This window comes from Hyperolius riggenbachi, chromosome 2 (genome assembly GCF_040937935.1).
Source record: "Hyperolius riggenbachi isolate aHypRig1 chromosome 2, aHypRig1.pri, whole genome shotgun sequence".
NCBI lineage: Eukaryota > Metazoa > Chordata > Amphibia > Anura > Hyperoliidae > Hyperolius > Hyperolius riggenbachi.
Genome location: NC_090647.1, coordinates 345330497 through 345351356, shown reverse-complemented (window position 1 = coordinate 345351356; position 20860 = coordinate 345330497). Strand labels below are relative to the sequence as shown.

The 20860-nt window shown below is 43.5% G+C and overlaps 1 protein-coding gene across 2 annotated transcripts in view; it reads right to left on the bottom strand.

Moving 5' to 3' along the window:
- Positions 1-9528: 9528 nt before the first annotated feature.
- The window catches only part of LOC137546744 (glutathione S-transferase Mu 1-like), a 34875-nt gene continuing 23543 nt past the window's right edge, over positions 9529-20860 (bottom strand). For both annotated transcript variants that reach the window (XM_068269527.1, XM_068269528.1), the window contains 4 exons: positions 20232-20332; positions 15565-15660; positions 15372-15482; positions 9529-9745 (listed from right to left, as the gene is read on the bottom strand). In XM_068269527.1, the coding sequence (XP_068125628.1) occupies positions 9656-9745; positions 15372-15482; positions 15565-15660; positions 20232-20332 (398 nt within the window). In that variant the 3' untranslated portion in view covers positions 9529-9655. The remainder of the gene's footprint in view (positions 9746-15371; positions 15483-15564; positions 15661-20231; positions 20333-20860) is intronic.

The window sequence follows — 20860 nt, the reverse complement described above, 5'->3', positions numbered from 1 at the left end:
ATCCCGTTCATAACGGGATTTCCGGATGGGCTTGATCGCCGGCGGTGATCAGAGGGGTGGGAGGGATGCCGCAGGGAGGGGGAATCATGTAGCTAGCGCTAGGCTAGCTACATGATAAAAAAAGATAGGTTAAAAAAAAAAACACTCCTGCGGCCGTGGGAATCAAAACGCCAGGGAGGTGTTTACAAGTGTAAAAAGTGTTCTTACAGTAAAGCCAGATACGCGCTTTCAATTATCATTGACCAATCACTGTCCAATTTTATCACTTCCATGTATTAGGAGGGTTTACCTACACAATCTGCTCATAGTATTCAATACCTGTTGACCCTCACACTACATGGTGGTAGAATTGGTCAATCATACCTGAAAGTGTGTACCAAGGTGACGGTTGTATTAGCATAAAATTTTGATTGTCCAGTTTTACCACTTCCATGAAGTATTAGGGGTAAAAGATTTTGAATACTCTATCTCAGGCATGTAATGAAACTCGGGTCCCCCCACCCCCACAATAAATACATTCAGGAAGTTCAAAACTACATTTTGTACTGGAATATGGTGTGAGGTAATCCATCAATTCCTTATTTAGTATGACAGGTTGCACTGTACCCATGGTAGGAACAACAAACCTGGCCCAAAGCAAATTATTAATAATAATTAAATCAAATAATTATGAGGCGCAGGAATCTTGTCCAGCTGAGTCACAAGAGGCTCAATTCACTAAGTGTTTTCAGTGGCAATATTTCTACAGGTACTTGCTCATTTGCATATTATGAATTCACTAAGCTGTTTGGTCTTATTTTAACACCACAGGTGGTAAATGACAATATTCTTAAAATGTGTGTCAATTCAATAATGCTTGGTTATGTGGTAAAAAAGCTAAGCCTGTTCTTATTTATCACCCCTTTAACCTGTTATTACCTTACCTTTGGAAGGATAGAATAGTAATGTGGAAATGAAGCCTTTTGAGCAAGTTTTGTACATTTTTAAAAAGCTACAGAGAAGAAGGGTCTGTCAACCCAGGGCTGGTTCTCCCATGAAGCAAGGTGAAACATTTGCATCAGGCGACATATTACAGGGACAGCATGCTTTACTATGCTCACACTAACCGCATGCAGTCAGAGTAGAAGGGAGAAGAGCGCTAGGTGAAGGTCATTATTGGGGAAAAGGAGCTTGTTGTGCTGTGTGAGGAGTCTGACAGCGAGTGAGGAGATGGGAGGCAGGAGAGCAGCAGTGTTTCATTTGGCTTGCACAGCAGAAGGGAGGAGGTGGCACTGCTGTCCTAAGGAGGAATAGAGTGGCTGAGGATGAGCAGTTTGTCACAGACTCAAAAGCCAGCGTGCTATTATGTTGAGCTGCAGTATGTCATGTAAGAACATTAAATGAAGCAGAGTTAATTGGTGGGTGCTGGTGCTGTGCGATCATTCCAAATTGGGGAGGGGGAAGCATCCTTACAAGTTTGCCTCAGGCAGCAAAAAGTCTAGAACCGGCCCTGTGTCCACCCCAGTAGGATTGGATCGGTCTGTTTGCAAGCAGCATAAATTTGCACAGAAAATTTGTAACAGCCTGCATGAAATTATTTGAACCTCATTGACCATTCCTAGTGGATTTAAGAAATGTCATTTATAACAAATGCTAATTATAGTGCAGCTGGCTTACATTTGTATTGTACTGCAATATGGGAGTAATAACACATGAATCCATGAAATACATGTATCCTTAAAATAAGAAATCCATATTTAAAATAAAGCGTGAGGTGAAAACCTTTGTGAATGGACATAAAAGCGTGCTACTTTGCTGTCTAATAAGTGAGGAAATAATACGGTATCAGTGTCTTAGTGAACTGAGCTTAGTGAAGTCAGAACCACTAATGGACAAATTCAAAGGCCAGCATGCAGCTCTCAAGTAATATCAAGGGCTGCATGCGAGGCCTTCTATACCTAGTAGAGTGTAATATCTATATTCCCACTTAGCATTTTATTACAGATTAAATTGATACAGTGCTGCCAGTGAGGTGTAGAAGTACTGTATATACTCAAGTGTAAGTTGAGACCCCAAAAATTAGGCTTATTCTTGAGTCACTACTTTGAATAACCCCCACTACATGCACAATGGTGCATCTGTGAGACCACGCACGCACACGTCATTTCCATGGGAGGTCCCAGCTAACCTCATCTTGAGTTGTAGCCTTGGAAGGCATACAGGGACAGTGTCTACTGAGTGGTGTGAATCCTTGCATTGCTATATCAAGTTTTAGATACGGGATTATGTGGCTCTGCATTCCTTGCTTTATCTTTATGCCAGCTTAAACTTTGCAACAGGAGTTCTTTGCAGGTCCATCTCCATTGTAGGCATATGTTCTGTTTTTATATTGCAAATCTGCTGAATTTATTATGCTGCTTTTCTAATATATGGTTGTAGCCAGCCATGGCTGTGAGTGGTGTTGTGGTTGTTGCTTTTGCCACCCCCAGCTTATACTCGGGTCAAACATTTTTTTCCCCCAGGTTTTTTTTAAAGTATAAATTGGCTTATACGGTAGTTCTGTGTTCTAAATTAGAATGTCCAGCTACAATTTCCCTGATCCAAGTATCTTGTCACAGGACTATTGCTAAAGGTAGGGCAGATGTGAACCTGTAAGAGGCTGTACTTGTGATGCCTCCATCAGAAATTGAACAATTTTCATGAATTCTATGGCCTGAGATTAATACAAACTCTGAAGTGTGTTGCTGCCTTTGCTGAGCTCTAAAGATGGTCAGTGTGATGTAATTAACTCTGGCTTACATGCAAATTAGATTCATCTTAAATACTGTAAGGGGGTGAGGTCAGGGGAAAATTAGTTGAACTTACCCTGTGCTTCTAATAATCCCCCAGACATACTGTGCCAGCGCAGTCACTCATTAACCTCCTTAGCGGTAACCCCGTGTGTGACACGGGGTAAGCCGCCGGAGGGTGCCGCTCAGGCCCTGCTGGGCCGATTTGCTTAATTTTTTTTTTGCTGGACGCAGCTAGCACTTTGCTAGCTGCGCCAGCACCCCGATCGCCGCCGCCGCGCGCCCGATCGCCGCTATCCGGTGCGGCGCGCGGCCCCCCCCCCCCCCCCCAGACCCCGAGCGCTGCCTGGCCAATCAGTGCCAGGCAGCGCCGAGGGGTGGATCGGGTCTCCCAATGACGTCCCGACGTCGCTGACGTCGGTGACGTCATCCCGCCCCGTCGCCATGGCGACGGGGGAAGCCCTCCAGGAAATCCCGTTCTTTGAACGGGATTTCCTGATCGCCTATCGCCGGAGGCGATCGGCGGGGCTGGGGGGATGCCGCTGAGCAGCGGCTATCATGTAGCGAGCCCTCGGCTCGCTACATGATAAAAAAAAAAAAAAAATTAAAAAAAACTGTTGCGCTTCCCCCTGGCGGTATTTTTCATACCGCCAAGGGGGTTAATGCTCCAGCCCTGCCTCCAGTTCACGTCTGGAATTTCAGACTCAATCTGAAAACCACTGCGCTTGCGTTGCGTACGCTCCTGGTGACAACGGTAGTAAGGACACGGCAACGCAGGCACAGTGGTTTTCAGATTGAGTCTGAAATTCCAGAATTGAACCGGAGACTGAGCATCAGTGAGTGGCTGTGCTGGCACAGTACGTCTGTGGGGGACCATTAGAAGCCCCAGGTAAGTTAACCTTCCTGGCGGTAAGCCCGAGCTGAGCTCGGGCTATGCCGCGCAGGAAGATATCTCAGCCCCTGATGGAGCGATTTGCTCCATTTAAAATGCTGTACGCGCAGCTAGCACTTTGCTAGCCGCGCGTACAGCTTGATCGCCGCCGCTCTGCGGCGATCGCCCGTACGCAGCGGCGCAAGAGGGCCCCCCCCCCCCCGCCAGAGCCCTGCGCTGCCCGGACCAATGAGTTCCGGGCAGCGCTATGGGCTGGATCGGAGGTGTCTGACGTCAGGACGTCGGCTGACGTCCATGACGTCATTCCGATCGTCGCCATGGCGACAGGAGAAGCCAAACAGGGGAGCGCGTTATATACGCGTTCCCCTGTTTGCTATTGATGCCGGCGACGATCGCACTAGAGGGACACATGCGCCCTCTAGTGGTGTTTCATGTAGCTACCACTCTGGTAGCTTTACATGAAACACAAAAAAAAAAAATAAAAAAAAAAGGATTTTTGCCATTTTGGCAAAAAAAATTAACCGCCAGGAGGGTTAAACTCATTTCCTCCTCCTCCTCCTCCTCCTCCCACCCCCAACAGTATTACTTTAAAACTGCACAGATCAAATACACAGGACAATTTTAATTGGCCCAAATCCAAGCTATACAGTATTTGCGAGCTGGTTTGGACAGTTGTACAACACATACATTGCACTATATTCCAGAACTATATTACACATGCTCACCACAGTAGATGTACTAAATGGGTATAAATAGCTTGTTGTGTAGACACTGGGGAGGCAAGTACTGAAAGCTCCCTCACCACTGTTGCAGCTGATCAGAGCATGACATGCTTTTTCCAAGCCACAATTAACATCTCATTAACCATCTCAATATACACACACGGTGTTTAAATGAACCACATAAAAACAGATTAAATGATTTGATCTCTTTACTTCTACACCTCAGCAGTGACAGCGCTGCATCAGTTTAATCTTTAACGGAGAACATTAAATCTTGACTTTATAGTGGGGGGGGGGCGCCTTTGAGATTTTAAATATTACTTTTGTTTTCACTTATATATATATATAAAAAAAAAAAATGGTACTAATGACTACATAATCCAGAATGTTAAAAATTCAAATTGTTCAAAAGATCAATCTGATTTACTAAATGCAGTCTCAATATGATGTTCGCAGTCATGACTAGCGCCTCTCAGTCTCATCCATATTGCATAGAACATGTTTAAAGAACTGAAGTGAGGTATGGTATATGGAGGCTGTCATATTCATTCCTCTTAAAAACAAAATACCAGTTGCCTGGCAGCTCTGCTGACCTATTCAGCTGCAGTAGTGTCTGAATCACACCAGAAACGAGCATGCAGCTAATGCTGCATACACACTTGAGATAAGTCTTTGGAAAAAGCAAGATCACAGACCAATTTAACCCCATTCCATGTAGTATGAGAGCCATACTCTACACAGTCTATTCTATGGAGCTGCACTCCCCCATCAGATAAAATCTTTGCAAGATGCTGCACACAAAGATGCCCGTACACACTCAAAAGATCATTATCTGCAAAAGACCTGTTCCTGCAAAATGCATTCATAGTCTATGAGATCTGCAGATCATACACACCTTAACAGGCAATCATCTGCAGATCAGATCCACCAGGATGGATTTTCAGATCTGCAGATGATTGCGAGATATGCAGATGAAGTCTGTTAAACAAGGTGTGTATGAGGATCTGCAGATCTCAGACTATATGAATGTATTTTACAGGAATGGATCTTTTGCAGGAAGTGATCTTTTGCATATAATGATCTTTTGAATGTGTGCAGCATCTTGCAAAGATTTTAGCCGATGGGGAGTGCAGCCCCATAGAATAGACTGTAGGTATGGCTCTCGTACTACATGGAATGGGGTAAAATTGGTCTGTGATCTTGCCTTTTCCAAAGACTTTTATCACAAGTGTGTATGCAGCATAATTGTCAGATCTGACAATGTCAGAAACACCTGATCTGCTGCATGCTTGTTCAGGGTCTATGGCGTAGGCTACTTGCACACCAAGGCGTTGCGCAAGGCCTGGTGCTCTTTGATGTGGACGTCGGAGTGAGCCGCGTTGTGCAGCTCACTCTGGCATCCGTGATTCGTACTCTTGGCCGCATGCGGCATCACGTGGTCCCGCTGGCCAATCGCCGCACCGAGCGGCCGCACCAGGAAGTAAACACTGCATGTGACAACGTGCAGTGAATATTAATTAGCCATGTGCCTGGCCACTCTCCACTCCTTCCCAACCTGACTGAGCATGTGCAAACAGTCTAACTAACGCCGTAGCATGCTGCACTTTGAGAACGTGCAGCGTTACATGTAACCCAACGTGGGCAGTGTGAACAGCCCACTTGTGTTACATTGCTGTGCATTGGGGGAGCGTTACAGGCTGCACTAACGTGCGCCTGTAACGTCTTAGTGTGTAAGCAGCCTAAAAGAATTAGAAGCAGAGGATCAGCAGGATAGCCAGGTAACTGGCATTGCTTAACAGGAAAAATGATGGCAGCCTCCATATCCCTTGTTACAGTTGTCCTTGAAGGCACAGAACTTGAGAGATATTGGCAAAAGTAAAACTAATTGGTTCCCATTTCAGTTCCAATTTGGAGTGGACTAGTTCAGGGTCTGCTCTGTTGTAACAGGTTCACATCCAGGGAGGCAGTGTTGTGCCATAGGTGGCTCTGGCAACATCTGCTTGTCTGGGGGGGGGGGGGGGGGGGGGGGGACACACACATAACCCACTGGAGTTTGCAGCACGTGAGAACTGAGCCTTATGCCCAGTACCAAAAAAAAAAAAAAAAAAAAAAAAAACCTCCATGTAGTGTGAGGGTCAATAAGGTGGTACAATTAGCCAGTCATTGACCAGAATTGGATGTTGATGCACCCTAAATTCTGGTATACACTTTCAATTATGTTTGACCAAATCACTGGACAATTTTACCACCTTCATGTAAGGAGGGTCAACAGATATTGGCTACTAAGGGCATATTGTGTAGGTAAACCCTCATACTACATGGAGGTGGTAAAATGGGTCAGCAATTGGCCATGCAGACACGTATACAACACCACTGGCTGAAGCATGCAGCCACCACATCACTGGCACAGATTATGCCCTAGGCATCTACATTAATGGTAAACACCACGTCCCCGTCCCACTAAAAGAAAGAATATTTCCATTGCGGCTAACGTAGCATCACTGTAGTAATCTGGACAGATAAATATCAAGCACTTTTCAGTATGTTGCAACCTCACCATCAAGGCACCCATAAACTGTACAATTTTCTCAGATGCAACTTACGATCTAAAGTAAATCGGAAGGGAATTATCGATTGTTCCCATAAAAACTGGTCCATAAGGGCATTTTCTTCAAATTCAATTTAAAATAACCATAGAATGGTTTTAGATTTTCAAACACTGCTGAGTTTTCTGTATAATTTGATTGTAAAAAAATTGTGCTGAAAAGATCGCATCTGATGAAAAATATTGTACTGTTCATGGGCACCTTCAGACAGGTTAGTCACATCAGCACATTACTATTTATACAGCGCACATAGTATCACTAACCATGCATCAGGAGGATCCTAACCTTCAGGGGTACCGCCAGGCACCAAGCAGGACAAGTTTCTGCTTTGTGCCCCAGGTCACCCGACACACTGTCACAGTCAGTGCACTCTGGCTCCATCCGCCCTGCCTACCGCTGTGCTTCCAATCGCGGCTGGGCTCTCTGAATCAGTCACTCACAGTAGCATGTGAAGACGGCTCTATCACATGCCGACGCTGCACACTGTCTCTGCTGCCCTCTATAATGGCTTGGTGGCGGTGCAGTGCGAGTCAGGAAGCTATATATGTGAGCTGCCCTCCGCCTTCTGTGTTTATCCCTGCCTTTTGTGCCATAGTCAGATGGACTGAGTTGGAGGACACAATATTTTGCATGTCGCTTGAGACCACAAAAACCTTAGCACCCCTGCCAACCTTAGTCATATGGCCATTGTAGTCTAAGGTCAAATTAGGGGAAAGCCAATTACATATGTACAGTGGTGTGAAAAACGATTTGCCCCCTTCCTGATTTCTTATTCTTTTGCATGTTTGTAACACTTAACGGTTTTTGATGAGCAGAAACATTAACTATTAGTCAAAGATAACATAATTGAACACAAAATGCAGTTTTAAAATGGTTTTATTTAGTGAGGAAAAAAAATAAAAAAAAAAACACCCTAACTCCAAATCTACATGGCCCTGTGTGAAAAAGTGATTGCCCCCTTGCTAAAAAAAATATAAAATAAAAATAACTTAACTGTGGTTTATCACACCTGAGTTCAATTTCTGTAGTCACCAACAGGCCTGATTACTGCCACACCTGTTTCAATCAAGAAATCACTTAAATAGGAGCTATCTGACACAGAGGTAGACCAAAAGCACCTCGAAAGCTAGACATGCCAAGATCCAAAGAAATTCAGGAACAAATGAGAACATATGTACTGTAATTGAGATCTATCAGTCTTGTAAAGGTTATAAATCCATTTCTAAAGCTTTGGGACTCCAGCGAACCACAGTGAGAGCCATTATCAACAAATGGCAAAACATGGAACAGTGATGAACCTTCCCAGGAGTGGCCGGCCAACCAAAATTACCCCAAGAGCGCAGAGAAAACTCATCCGAGAGGCCACAAAAGACCCCAGGACAACATCTTAAGAACTGCAGGCCTCACTTGCCTTAATTAAGGTCAGTGTTCACGACTCCACCATAAGAAAGACTGGGCAAAAATCGGCCTGCATGGCAGATATCCAAGGCGCAAACCACTTAAGCAAAACGAACATTAAGGCTAGTCTCAATTTTGCTAAAAACATCTCAATGATTGCCAAGACTTTTGGGAAAATACCTTGTGGACCGACGAGACAAATGAACTTTTTGGAAGGTGCGTGTCCCGTTACATCTAGCGTAGAACAGCAGCAAAAGAACATCATACCAAGAGTAAAATATGGTGGTGGTAGTGTGATGGTCTGGGGTTGTTTTGCTGCTTCAGGACCTGGAAGGCTTGCTGTGATAGATGGAACCATGAATTCTGTCTACCAAAAAATCCTGAAGGAGAATGTCCGGCCACTCAAGCTGAAGCGATCTTGGGTACTGCAGCAGGACAATGACCCAAAACACCAGCAAATCCACCTCTGAATGGCTAAAGAAAAACAAAATTAAGACTTTGGAGTGGCCTAGTCAAAGTCCTGACCTGAATCCTATTGAAATGTTGTGGCATGACCTTAAAAAGGGGGTTCATGCTAGAAAACTCAACTAAAGCTGAATTACAACAATTCTGCAAAGATGAGTGGGCCAAAATTCCTCCAGAGTGCTGTGAAAGACTCGTTGCAAGCTATCGCAAACGCTGGATTGCAGTTACTGCTGCTAAGGGTGGCCCAACCAGTTATTAGGTTCAGGGGGCAATTACTTTTTCACACAGGGCCATGTAGGTTTTGGAGTTTTTTTTCTCACTAAATAAAAGCCATCATTTAAAACTGCATTTTGTGTTATTTTATCTTTGACTAATAGTTAACGGTTTTTGATGAGCAGAAACATTTAAGTGTGACAAACATGCAAAAGAATAAGAAATCAGGAAGGGGCAAATAGTTTCACGCCACTGTATGTTTTTTTGGGGGGAGGAAACCAGAGTGCCTGGAGGAAACCCACACAAAGGGCTGATTCACAACAAGAGCTGAAGAGAGCGATTTGCAAAGCTTTTTTGTCAAAAGCTGCTCACTTCAAAATGTACTTCCTATTTTGCCACAAGAACTATTAAAAAAAACCACACCCTTATAAATTGCTGTCTGAATCACACCTGAAACAAGCATGTAGCTAATACAGTCAGACTTTATTCAGTATTTTATTGTAAATTTATTCAGAGAACATGGTAAGTGACAGTGAAGCATGGAAAAGGAGAAAACTCAAAATTCTCTAGATAATTCACATTGGCAGGGTCTCATTTGTTGCCCCAGGATGCCATTCGGTTGTTAAGTGGGCTCTTCATGAAGCGTGGAGATTTCATGTACGCAGCAATAGCTGGAAGAGCCTGCAAAGTGGAAATAAAAATTAACACAAATATTGTTATTGTTGAATTGGACCAGTGTTTATAGAACTATTGCATCACAACCTAAAGTGTTCACATTTAAAAACCGTTGATTTGTTGCAGTCAGTCAAATTGTTCTAAATGTGTCAGTTTTACTTTCACACATGCAGGCGGGGTGCAACTGTAAATCATGGGGCCCCTTGCAATGTGGCTCCCCAACATTACCTTATCTCCTATGAGGACCCTCACAGCCTGGCGCCCTGATTTGGAAGGGTGATAAGACACCACCTTCATAAGTCGCCATCATGATCTCCACATCTATAAAAACCATCAGATCTGGAGGGTGGCCCCCTGAAGATCTGGGCCCCCATACATTCACATGGGCCATTTCCCTATAGTTTTGCCCCATGCACATGTAATAGTCTCAGTCAATCACAGCTCAAATGTGCACGTTTACCACTTAGTACTATATGCCTCACTGGTCCCAAAAGGTTGCACTGCGACTCGTGCGATTGCAGAAGAATGGCACAACCACGGACTGTTTGCAGTGAGGAAAAGGGCCCAAGCGTCTTGTGATAGCTTGCACCAAGACATTAACAGATCATTCCATGAACATTTTAGAATTCCAGGGAATTTGGAGGCCAAGGAAAGCATGATCCGCTATATACTACCCATTTTTATTGTCCAGTTTTGATACTTATCTGCCAAGGGCACTGACTGGCATGTTGCTACACAGCATTATAACAAACAGTAGGGATGCATGTTGTGCTATGTTTTACAGCCAGCATTATCAGTTATTCACTTTCAAAAAAATTAGAAGTGCTCAGTGGCTTAGATCAAAAAGAGTCACTGTAAACAATCACCATCCAGTAGTTTTGGCGTGTGTCCAACTATGTCCCAGAGCTTCAGTAGTTTTCCTCAATGACCAGCCGACATGTCATAAAGAGAAACAAAAGGGCACATAGCGCAATCCAAGAGATACAAGCGTTGCCCGTCACCACTCCAGAGTGAACACGCCACCTTGTGATTGGACACACTCCCCTCTATGTGCCCGCACTCACCCATTCAGCCTCCAACGAATCCGGAGGTATGGATGTAAAGCGTAAACAGGGGGTATAAGCAGGGATCAAATCACTCCAACAGGACCACATTCTATAACTCAAAAGAGCGCCAGATAGTGTAAAATCATTTAATGAAATAAGGTTAAAGTATAAAACTCACAAGCGTAGATCAAAAAGCATGTATACACAAATTCGGATGCAGTCCCAGGTAGCCGCTCACACACGCTGCATCGCTTCCCGTGGCTTCCTAGTTCTGCCGGTTCATGTGACGTAGCTCCGCCCTATGCATTTCGTCATGAAGATGACTCATCAGGGGGCTCACGTCACTCCAGCAACACCGACTCCTATAAACTTTTTGCCAAACCCTCCCCTTTGCTTAACCCCGCCTAATATTAAAATTAGGTCCTCAGCAAGCCTATGTCCCAGCGCTCACCCATAGGGACAAAAATATGCTGAACAGTTTAAAATATAACACCAGAGTCACAATTAGGAGCCAAATCTAAACATAGCTGACACAGCACTAATACGCTGCACTGATACATATAACTACAGTAATTACGGTAATCAGTCGTTTTTATCGCGTTCTGTCAGTTTCACAAGCGGAAACCAGGTTGAAGCAGCACGCAATATCACATCATGGGTGATTACAACAATCACACCCCTGATGCTGCGACGATGGTCGCACCGATTTGCGTATCTAATCGCAGACGACGCATTAGTAAGTGGGTGCAGCGCACCAACGCACATTGCATGCGCATACAACCCACCCTCCACGTCGCTACAATTGCACCAACCACAGTCAATCCACCTCACCCTTTATAACCCACTGACTCCCGACTGTATAAAGTATAAAATTAAAATCAGTTATTTGAAATAAAACATCTAGGTCCACATTCAAACCTGTTGGATTGAATGTGTCCAAGTTAAAAATCCACCTTGTTTCTTTTTGAGAGCCCTCTTATTCTATTGCACCCCCTCCAATTAGGCATCAGTTTCTCGACTGCGCAAAAGTGCATTAAGGCCGGATTACAGTGATGTTTGTTTAAAGTGGAGAGATACACTATGCTGCTCGAATCCTCTATATTATTAATGTGTTCCCCAGTCCTTTTTAGTGGTCTGGTGGTGCGGCCCACATACTGCAGACCGCAATCACACCAGATCACATACCACAAAAGCTGTATTACAACAAATAAATTGCCTAATTTTAAATAAGCATTAGAAGTTGATACAATTTCGTCTTGTCTATAAGCATTAGCTTCTCTGCAGCATTTACACCCTCTGCAAGGAAAAAAGCCTGATGATTGCCATCCAATTAGCTGCTTTTTCTCCGGAAGAGCAACACAGCTTGGTGCAATCTGATTTTTTAACGTGGGGGCACGACGATAGATAAAGTTGGGCCTGGGAGGCAGAACTTCCTTCAATACATGATCGCTCTGCAAAATATTGCAGTGTTTGCGGAAAATCTTTTCCACCAATCTATAATCTGCGGAAAAATCACTCAAAAACGAAAAGGGCTTACAAGCTCCACGTAAATCTCCCGGCTTTTTCTCCGGAGGACTGCAGTCAGACATCCTAAAAACCAAATTTGTGGAGAAAGGGTATAGCAAGTCATGGTTAGAAGAAATACAGAGAGAAGTGGGTGAAAAAGATAGAGAACCCCTGCTTCAGACAAAGGGAGATTTACATGGAGCTTGTAAGCCCTTTTCGTTTGAGTGATTTTTCCGCAGATTGGTGGAAAAGATTTTTCGCAAACACTGGAATATTTTGCAGAGCGATCATGTATTGAACGAAGTTCTGCCTCCCAGGCCCAACTTTATTTATCGTCGTGCCCCCATGAAAAAAAAAAAAAAAAAAAAAAACAGATTGCACCAAGCTGTGTTGCTCCTCCGGAGAAAAAGCAGCTAATTGGATGGCAATCAGGCTTTTTTCCTTGCAGGGGGTGTAAATGCTGCAGAGAAGCTAATGCTCATAGACAAGACGACATTGTATCAACTTCTAATGCTAATTCATTTAAAATTAGGCAATTTGTTGTAATACAGCTTTTGTGGTATACGTGATCTGGTGCGATTGCGGTCTGCAGTATGTGGGCCGCACCACCAGACCACTAAAAGAAAGGATCGGGGAACACAATATAAAGAAAGGATTCGAGCAGCATAGTGTATCTCTCCACTTTAAACAGAAACATCACTGTAATCCGGCCTTAATGCACTTTGCACAGTCGAGAAACTGATGCCTAATTGGAGGGGGTGCAATAGAATAAGAGGGCTCTCAAAGAAAGAAACAAGGTGGATTTTTAACTTGGACACATTCAATCCAACAGGTTTAAATGTGGACCTAGATATTAATTGTTTTATTTCAAATAACCGATTTTAATTTTTATACTTTATACAGTCGGGAGTCAGTGGGTTATAAAGGGTGAGGTGGATTAACTGGTTGGTGCAATTATTGTAGCGACGTGGAGGGTGGGTTGTATGCGCATGCAATGTGTGTTGGTGCGCTGCACCCACTTACTAATGCGGCATCTGCGATTAGATGCGCAAATCGGTGCGACCATCGTCGCAGCATCAGGGGTGTGATTGTTGTAATCACCCATGATGTGATATTGCGCGCTGCTTCAACCTGGTTTCCGCTAGTGAAACTGACAGACAGCGATAAAAACGACTGATTACCGTGATTACTGTAGTTATATGTATCAGTGCAGCGTATTAGTGCTGTGTCAGCTATGTTTAGATTTGGCTCCTAATTGTGACTCTGGTGTTATATTTTAAACTGTTCGGCATATTTGTCCCTATGGGTGAGCACTGGGACATAGGCTTGCTGAGGACCTAATTTTAATATTAGGCGGGGTTAAGCAAAGGGGAGGGTTTGGCAAAAAGTTTATAGGAGTCGGTGTTGCTGGAGTGACGTGAGCCCCTGATGAGTCATCTTCATGACGAAATGCATAGGGCGGAGCTACGTCACATGAACCGGCAGAACTAGGAAGCCACGGGAAGCGATGCAGCATGTGTGAGCGGCTACCCGGGACTGCATCCGCATGTGTATACATGCTTTTTGATCATCTACGCTTGTGAGTTTTATACTTTTTTTTAACCTTATTTCATTAAATGATTTTACACTATCTGGTGCTCTTCTGAGTTATAGAATCTGGTCCTGTTGGAGTGATTTGATTCCTGCTTATACCCCGTTTACACTTTACATCCATACCTCCGGATTTGTTGGAGGCTGACTGGGTGAGTGCGGGCACATAGAGGGGAGTGTGTCCAATCACAAGGTGGCGTGTTCACTCTGGAGTGGTGACGGGCAACGCTTGTATCTCTTGGATTACGCTATGTGCCCTTTTGTTTCTCTTTATGACATGTCGGCTGGTCATTGAGGAAAACTACTGAAGCTCTGGGACATAGTTGGACACACGCCAAAACTACTGGATGGTGATTGTTTACAGTGACTTTTTGATATAAGCCACTGAGCGCTTCTAATTTTTTGAAAGTGAACTTGTGACAATTTACAGTATTGTTTAATTAGTGCGCTCCATGTTTTATTGTTTACCCATAAGCGCAGCTTTACTTGTATAATTATCAGTTATTCAGCAACCTGTGCTACAGTAAATCATTTCTAGTCGGTGCACTAGCCTTCTCTCCACACATACATTAATGAGTCTTGGACACCCATGACAGTACGAGACACTTTGATAAGTAATAACCATTGCATATTTATAGCCCAAGTGTTCATTCTGTCCCTCAGAAGAGAGGGAAGGATAGGCTCTTCCACTAATAAGCAATTATTCATATAGCAGCTAACAGCAAATATCTATAAAGCCTGGAAATCGGACCAGATACCCCAGAGTTGGGAACAAATAAAGCTTGACGTTTGGAAACAGACTGGGAAGGGGAAACCTGTGAGGCCAAGGTAAGACCTGCCATTTTGTAGATGCTCAGAGTTAAAGCTCATTTCAATATAGTGCACTTTCAGGCGCACTTATGGAGACACGATTGCATGGACAGCAGGCAGTGCATAGACCGCACTGTCTGCAATTCACTTCTGAATCGCAGTGCATGCTCCTCCTCCCATCTCGGATCCACTTTAATGTGGTGTAGCGGCAGACAAAGCCAACAGTGGGCCCCTGTGCACAATAAATGAAGAGGCCCCATGTGAGTGGCCATACTATCAGATTAAGGTTGGATCCAAATGCTGAAAAAGTTACACATTCCGTAGGCACTGTGTTAACACATTTCATACTGTATGACTGGGCCACAAGCAAATATCACTGAGCCTCCTGGGTGATAAATACACAGAAGAGCCAACAGCATAATCATGCCCTAACTGTGGTGCAGCTGCATACGCATACTGTGATCTGCCAATATTGTTCAAATATGTATTTGTCTATTAAGGGAGTCAACAATTGCAACGACCTATAGAAAGCTGTAATCTTTCTGCAAACCCCCCTTTCCCCTCAAAACAAGACAAACAAGCAATGATCAATTGACTACTAAAAGTCTAGTCTACAAAAATGCTTTGAACAGTTATGAGAGCTAGAGATTTTTTTTTTTATTTTATGTTCAGCGTCTCACCTCGATTCGATCCAGGAAGGACTGCAAGTTAGGAAAGCTTTTCAGGCAGGTGGGTTCCAACATCCTATGCTGATCTAGGACATCATACACCAGGAAATCTACAAATGTAATCTTAAGGGAAAAGACAGGTTCAGGACAGGGTGTAAACTATAGATACAGTATATGAATAATGCAAAAGCATTATATGACATACCTTGCTACCAGCAAACCACTCTCTGTCTCCCAGGAAACGAGAGAATCTTCCCAATGCAACTGGAAGCTTTTCAAGATATGGACCCTTTAGGGTTTCCTGAAATGGTGAGAAATGCTGTAACTGAAATCACATTCCATCAGCAACAGCACTTAAACGTACAAAATAAAACAAAAAAACAACGCATTTACAGCTGATTGCCCGATTTCACTAGCTATGATCAGCAGTGATCCTAAAACAGATTTTAGTTCCACAAAATTCATTCATTAAGTTCTTAAATCTAATGAGCCTTGTCCCTATCCAGATTCCCCACCCCCCTCACAAAAAAAAACAAAAAAAAAAAAAACACCTCTATGCAGTTTCTCATGGGAAAGGCTTTGTGCATCAATGGTAATGTTTGATAATGTTCTGAACAGTAGGGACACCAAGAGTCAAATATAGTGTATGCACTGGCAGTTAAAAAGTAGTATGACTGAGGTAACCCTGCTTTGCAAGTATAACTTAATACTCAAAGGCAACCACTGTATAAGGCAGGTGGAGAGAGAATAGACCTGACCCCACTCAGGATTAAAGAAGTCACTCTCTGAAGGGGTGGACTTGATATAGCATAGTATGGATACAGAGGCGCCAAAAGGATAAAAAGTATCTAAAAAGTTTAACACGAGAAGGCAGTGGTAGACTTGCCTCCTCCAAGCAGACAAATTGCCGAAGTGTGTTAAATACAAAAGTATATTTACATAAACCTGTAAAATGTGTTGCATTGTCCCGGGAGTGATTCCGCTTCATCAGGCAACAGTAGAAGAGCCAGGCACCTCAGAGGCCACTGGTTTCTTTATCAAGATACAGTACGATAGAGAAATCCTATTGGTACTCATTGGACTTCGGGCCCCTTTACACAGCTAGGCTGCAAAAAAAAAAAAAAAAAAAAAAAAAAAAGTCGTGTGGTATCCCTGTATTCAGGAGAAGTAGTATAAGGTGTTTTGGGTTGTCTTTTCACACATACCCATGCTGGGTGGGAGAAATCCCAGCAAATGACTTTTACACCCAACATTGTCATTTACAGAGATTGCTGCCACCCAGCATGGGTATGTGTGAAAAGACACCACAAAACACATGCTACTTCTCAGAACGGCGATACCACATATCTGACACTTTTGCAGCCTAATTGCGCAAACGGGCCCAGAGTCCAATGAGCGCCTTTAGACTTTACAGGGCGGCTCACAATTTAGCCTCCCTTAACAATGCCAGGGCAGTAAACACCCCACAAATGACCCAATTTTGGAAAGAAGACACCCCAAGGTATTCCACAAGGGACAGTGAGTTCATAGAAAAAAATTTTATTTGTCACAAGTTAGCAGAAAATGACAGGAAAAAAATCCATTTCTGCTAACTTGCGACAAAAAAAAAAAAAAAAAAAAAAAAACAACTATGAACTCACCATGCCCCTCAAAATGCCTTGGGGCTTCTTTCCAAAATGGGGTATGTCCTGGCATTTTACGGTCTCCGCAATCATGTGGCCAGTAAGGTTCTGCTATACTTTTATTTGGGCATACGGATGATGCACTTTTTTTCCATAAAAGGAAAAATGAACGGCAAAGATTCTCATTTGCATTGATCAATGTGGATGGAAAAAAGAATAAAAAAAAAATCTGCCAAGGGGGGAAAAAAAAAAAAAAAACTGCCAATTTTGATACAAAGTGCTTGCCAAAACATAGGAACTCCAGCACCGTCCCTCAAGCTCAAATGCCTCGGCAAACGTATCTTACTGCGGAGAAATCTTGCCCTGCATGCACCGACGTGTGTAATCTGACAGACGTGCAAGGTTTCTGTCATGATGCACCATTAGTGCGGCAGCTGGTTGCCTATTGGTCAGAAAATTTCTGTCACTTGAACACAAGTGTGGCCAAACAGCGTTTTTAGTGAAGCCTACTCTAAGGTGACCCTAACATACTTATATAGATCTGACTGCAATCAGTACTGATCACAGATACTATATAGTACCATTTCTGATGCTAATCAGCGACTAATTAGTGACTGCTGTGTAGTGGGCTGGGCGCTAACTGACACTAACTACCTAACAAGGGGCCTAGCTAACTCACTGGCCTAACTTAAAACTAGTGATACTAAAACCGTGACAGTTTTCACCGATTACGGTTTTTAGATCACTAGGATAGTGCCGGGGGTGATCAGAGGCAATCAGACAGCAATCGAAAACAAACGCAATTAGAAATAGGCAGAGGTCAATCAGAGCCAATCAAGAGGTCGATCAGATGCCAGTGAAAACAGGCGATCAGATGTAAATTAACAGTGCACAGACCTCAATCAGATGCCAGATTTCAATCACTGCAGCTGTCAGATGCCAAACAATGTAAACAGTCAATCACTGGGCAATCCGACAGGGCTGTGGAGTCGGTACAAAAATCCACCGACTCCGACGTTTAGGATTCCACTGACTCCGACAAAAGACTCCTCTAATTTGCATATTACAATCTTGTTGATTGAAAGTATGTAACGTGAAATTCGTCTCTTTAACTGCCAACGCTTAGGAATTTTAAAAGACAGCTGAAGTGAGAAGGATATGGAGACTGCATTATTTATTCCCTTTAGTCAGACTAAAACTAGTCCTTGGTAAAAGTACGTGTAAAAGGTTCAGGCCGGAACAAAGAACATGGATCAGGCCCTAGGCAATGTAACTGTGGGTACATGTAAGAGTGATGTGCAGGTACTCTGCAGGGGAATAAGGAGATTCTTCCTCTATTACACATTCTTCATGTACTATCTGAACCAGGTTTATGGGTGATAGACAACACCTCTGTGTTCAATGTGCACAACATCAACAACATCAGTGGATTCACTGCAGCTCTGTGGAAAGTGCATATGTAGAGTATATTACTACTGTGTAACAAAGTCAACCTGAGAGATGAAATTAAAGTTCTACACATACCTGGGGCTTCTTCCAGCCCCCTTCAGGCTAATCAGTCCCTCGCTGTCCTCCTCCGCCACCTGGATCTTCTGCTATGAGTCCAGGTACTTGAGCCAGTCTGGCGTAGTGCGCATGCACACACTCCGCCGCCGGGAGCATACTACACCTGCGCAGCACTGTTGCGCAGGTGCAGAACGCTCCTGGCTGTGGAAGCGGCATACGGCCAGACTGCGCTGACTGGCTGAATTACCAGGACTCATAGCAGAAGATCCAGGTGGTGGAGGTGGACAGCGAGGGACTGATTAGCCTGAAGGGGGCTGGAAGAAGCCCCAGGTATGTATAAAACTTCTCTTTTCATCCTTCAGGTACCATTTAATTTAGTCACCAGACCAAATTTTAACAACATATCGAATTATTTGATTTTATGAGCAAAGTACATTTGCATAAATCAGAATCAACGCAGAATTATTTCCATCTCATTGACCATCTCTATTAGCGACACGGCTACACATCAGGCTTTATACTTACAGCATAGGTGTTTTTTGGTATATATAAGAGATTCCTGTGTACACATCATATACAGTCACAATCAGATGTGTATATCTGACTTTAAAAATACAGGGACAGCTTTATTGAAGCAGCACAAGTAACTAATTTTGATTGGTTTATTTCATTTTTGTGGACTAAGCACAGCTATTACTGTATGTATACATTTATGAAGACTATTCTGAGAAATAGAACATTTTATCATATTTTCTATTTTAATTACAGTTTAAATTCATTAGGAGTCTGCATTTTTTCCCTGACTCCAGGCACCCAAAATTGCCCCGACTCCACAGCCCTGCAATCCAAGACGATCAAATGCCAATCAGATGTCACTCAGACTTCAATCAAAGCTGGTGACAGACGACCAGATGTCAATCAGACCTCAGTAAGATGCCTGTCAGGAGCCAGTGAAGGGTGATCAGCAGCAATCGAGGGGGCAATGTGCTGCTGCCGTCCTCTCCGGTGGTCGATCTGGGGGCACTGACCACCAGATGAGAAAGCCTGTATAATAATGTGGTTTCCAAAACAATGTGTATTATACACTTCCCCCAGGCAGATCATTCACGTACAGCCTGCCGGCGCAGCTAATTGGCCAGCAGGCTGATGACGAAGGCCATCCACAAAGGATGCTGAGCAATGTGCGCGCATGCGATTGCCCGCAATACAGCGCTCCAGGACCTTACACCAATCGGTGTTAGGCGGTCCTGGAGTTGCCACGGCCATCGGCGTGACGCGGTCAGCAATAGGTTAATGTGCTTTTCGTGTGCAAAAAAAAAATAAAATAAAATAAACCACCGCAACATCACATGCAAGCACCACAGGTTTTTCATTTGGATAATTAGGTACAGGCCTATATTATGATGCCATTTAATTCAAAAAGAGAGGAGAGCACTTAATTCAACTAAACTCAGTGTTTTGATTTACAGGAAACTGAATTAACTATGATTTAGCAGGAACTTTGTATTCAGCTGATTATAGAGATGGGCTGAGTTTCGTATGGTCATATGAAACAAACTTTATTACACCAATGCTTACACCTTCCCACTTTGAAGTGGTTATGGAATAATGAAACCATCCAGTGGCAGCAACAAGGGAGTGTAACAACCCATTCCCATGCAGGTGTAAAGTGTTTGTTCCATACGAAGAAGTCAATGAAGGGCTCATCCTCGATTTACACCTAGTTCTTGCTCATTTCACCTACAAATTGCGGGTTGTATGCAATCATCACCAGGCCCATCCGAAAATCCATAACTTGATTTTCAAGTAGCGATACATTATTCTTTTCAGATTCGGTTTCCCCACCTGCAGGATAGTAAAGAAAAAAATTTGTTAATGCAAGGATTTCATCTTCTGCTTAATATATTTCAGCACTCTGCAATTAAGTACCAAAAGGTAGGGGGAAAAAAAAAAAAAAAAAAAAAAAAAAAAGACCCTGTAGTATGAGAAAATTGGTTTTAAAAATGTGCTTTTGAACTCTGTAAAATGGCATTTTGCTGTAGTACACTATACTGTACAGGTGTAGCGAATTCTGCACACACATTTTAAAGTAAACCTGTGAGCCAATGCTGGGCCCCTCTGGAAGTTTGTGCATTATGTGAAATCAATGCTAATTCAAAATCGTAGTTACGTAGGATTGAGAAATTGTATGTGAAGTTCTGCATAAGCAAAATTAGTACATTATGATAATCACTAGGACAGAAGGCAGAGGAGGCAGAGTTGGCACAGAGGAGGATACTGAGGGGAGAGGTTGAGGGAACTGGGACACTGGAGGCACAGAAGATGTACAGGGGACAGATGGCACAGTGTTCCAACTGAACAGATTCAGGTTTG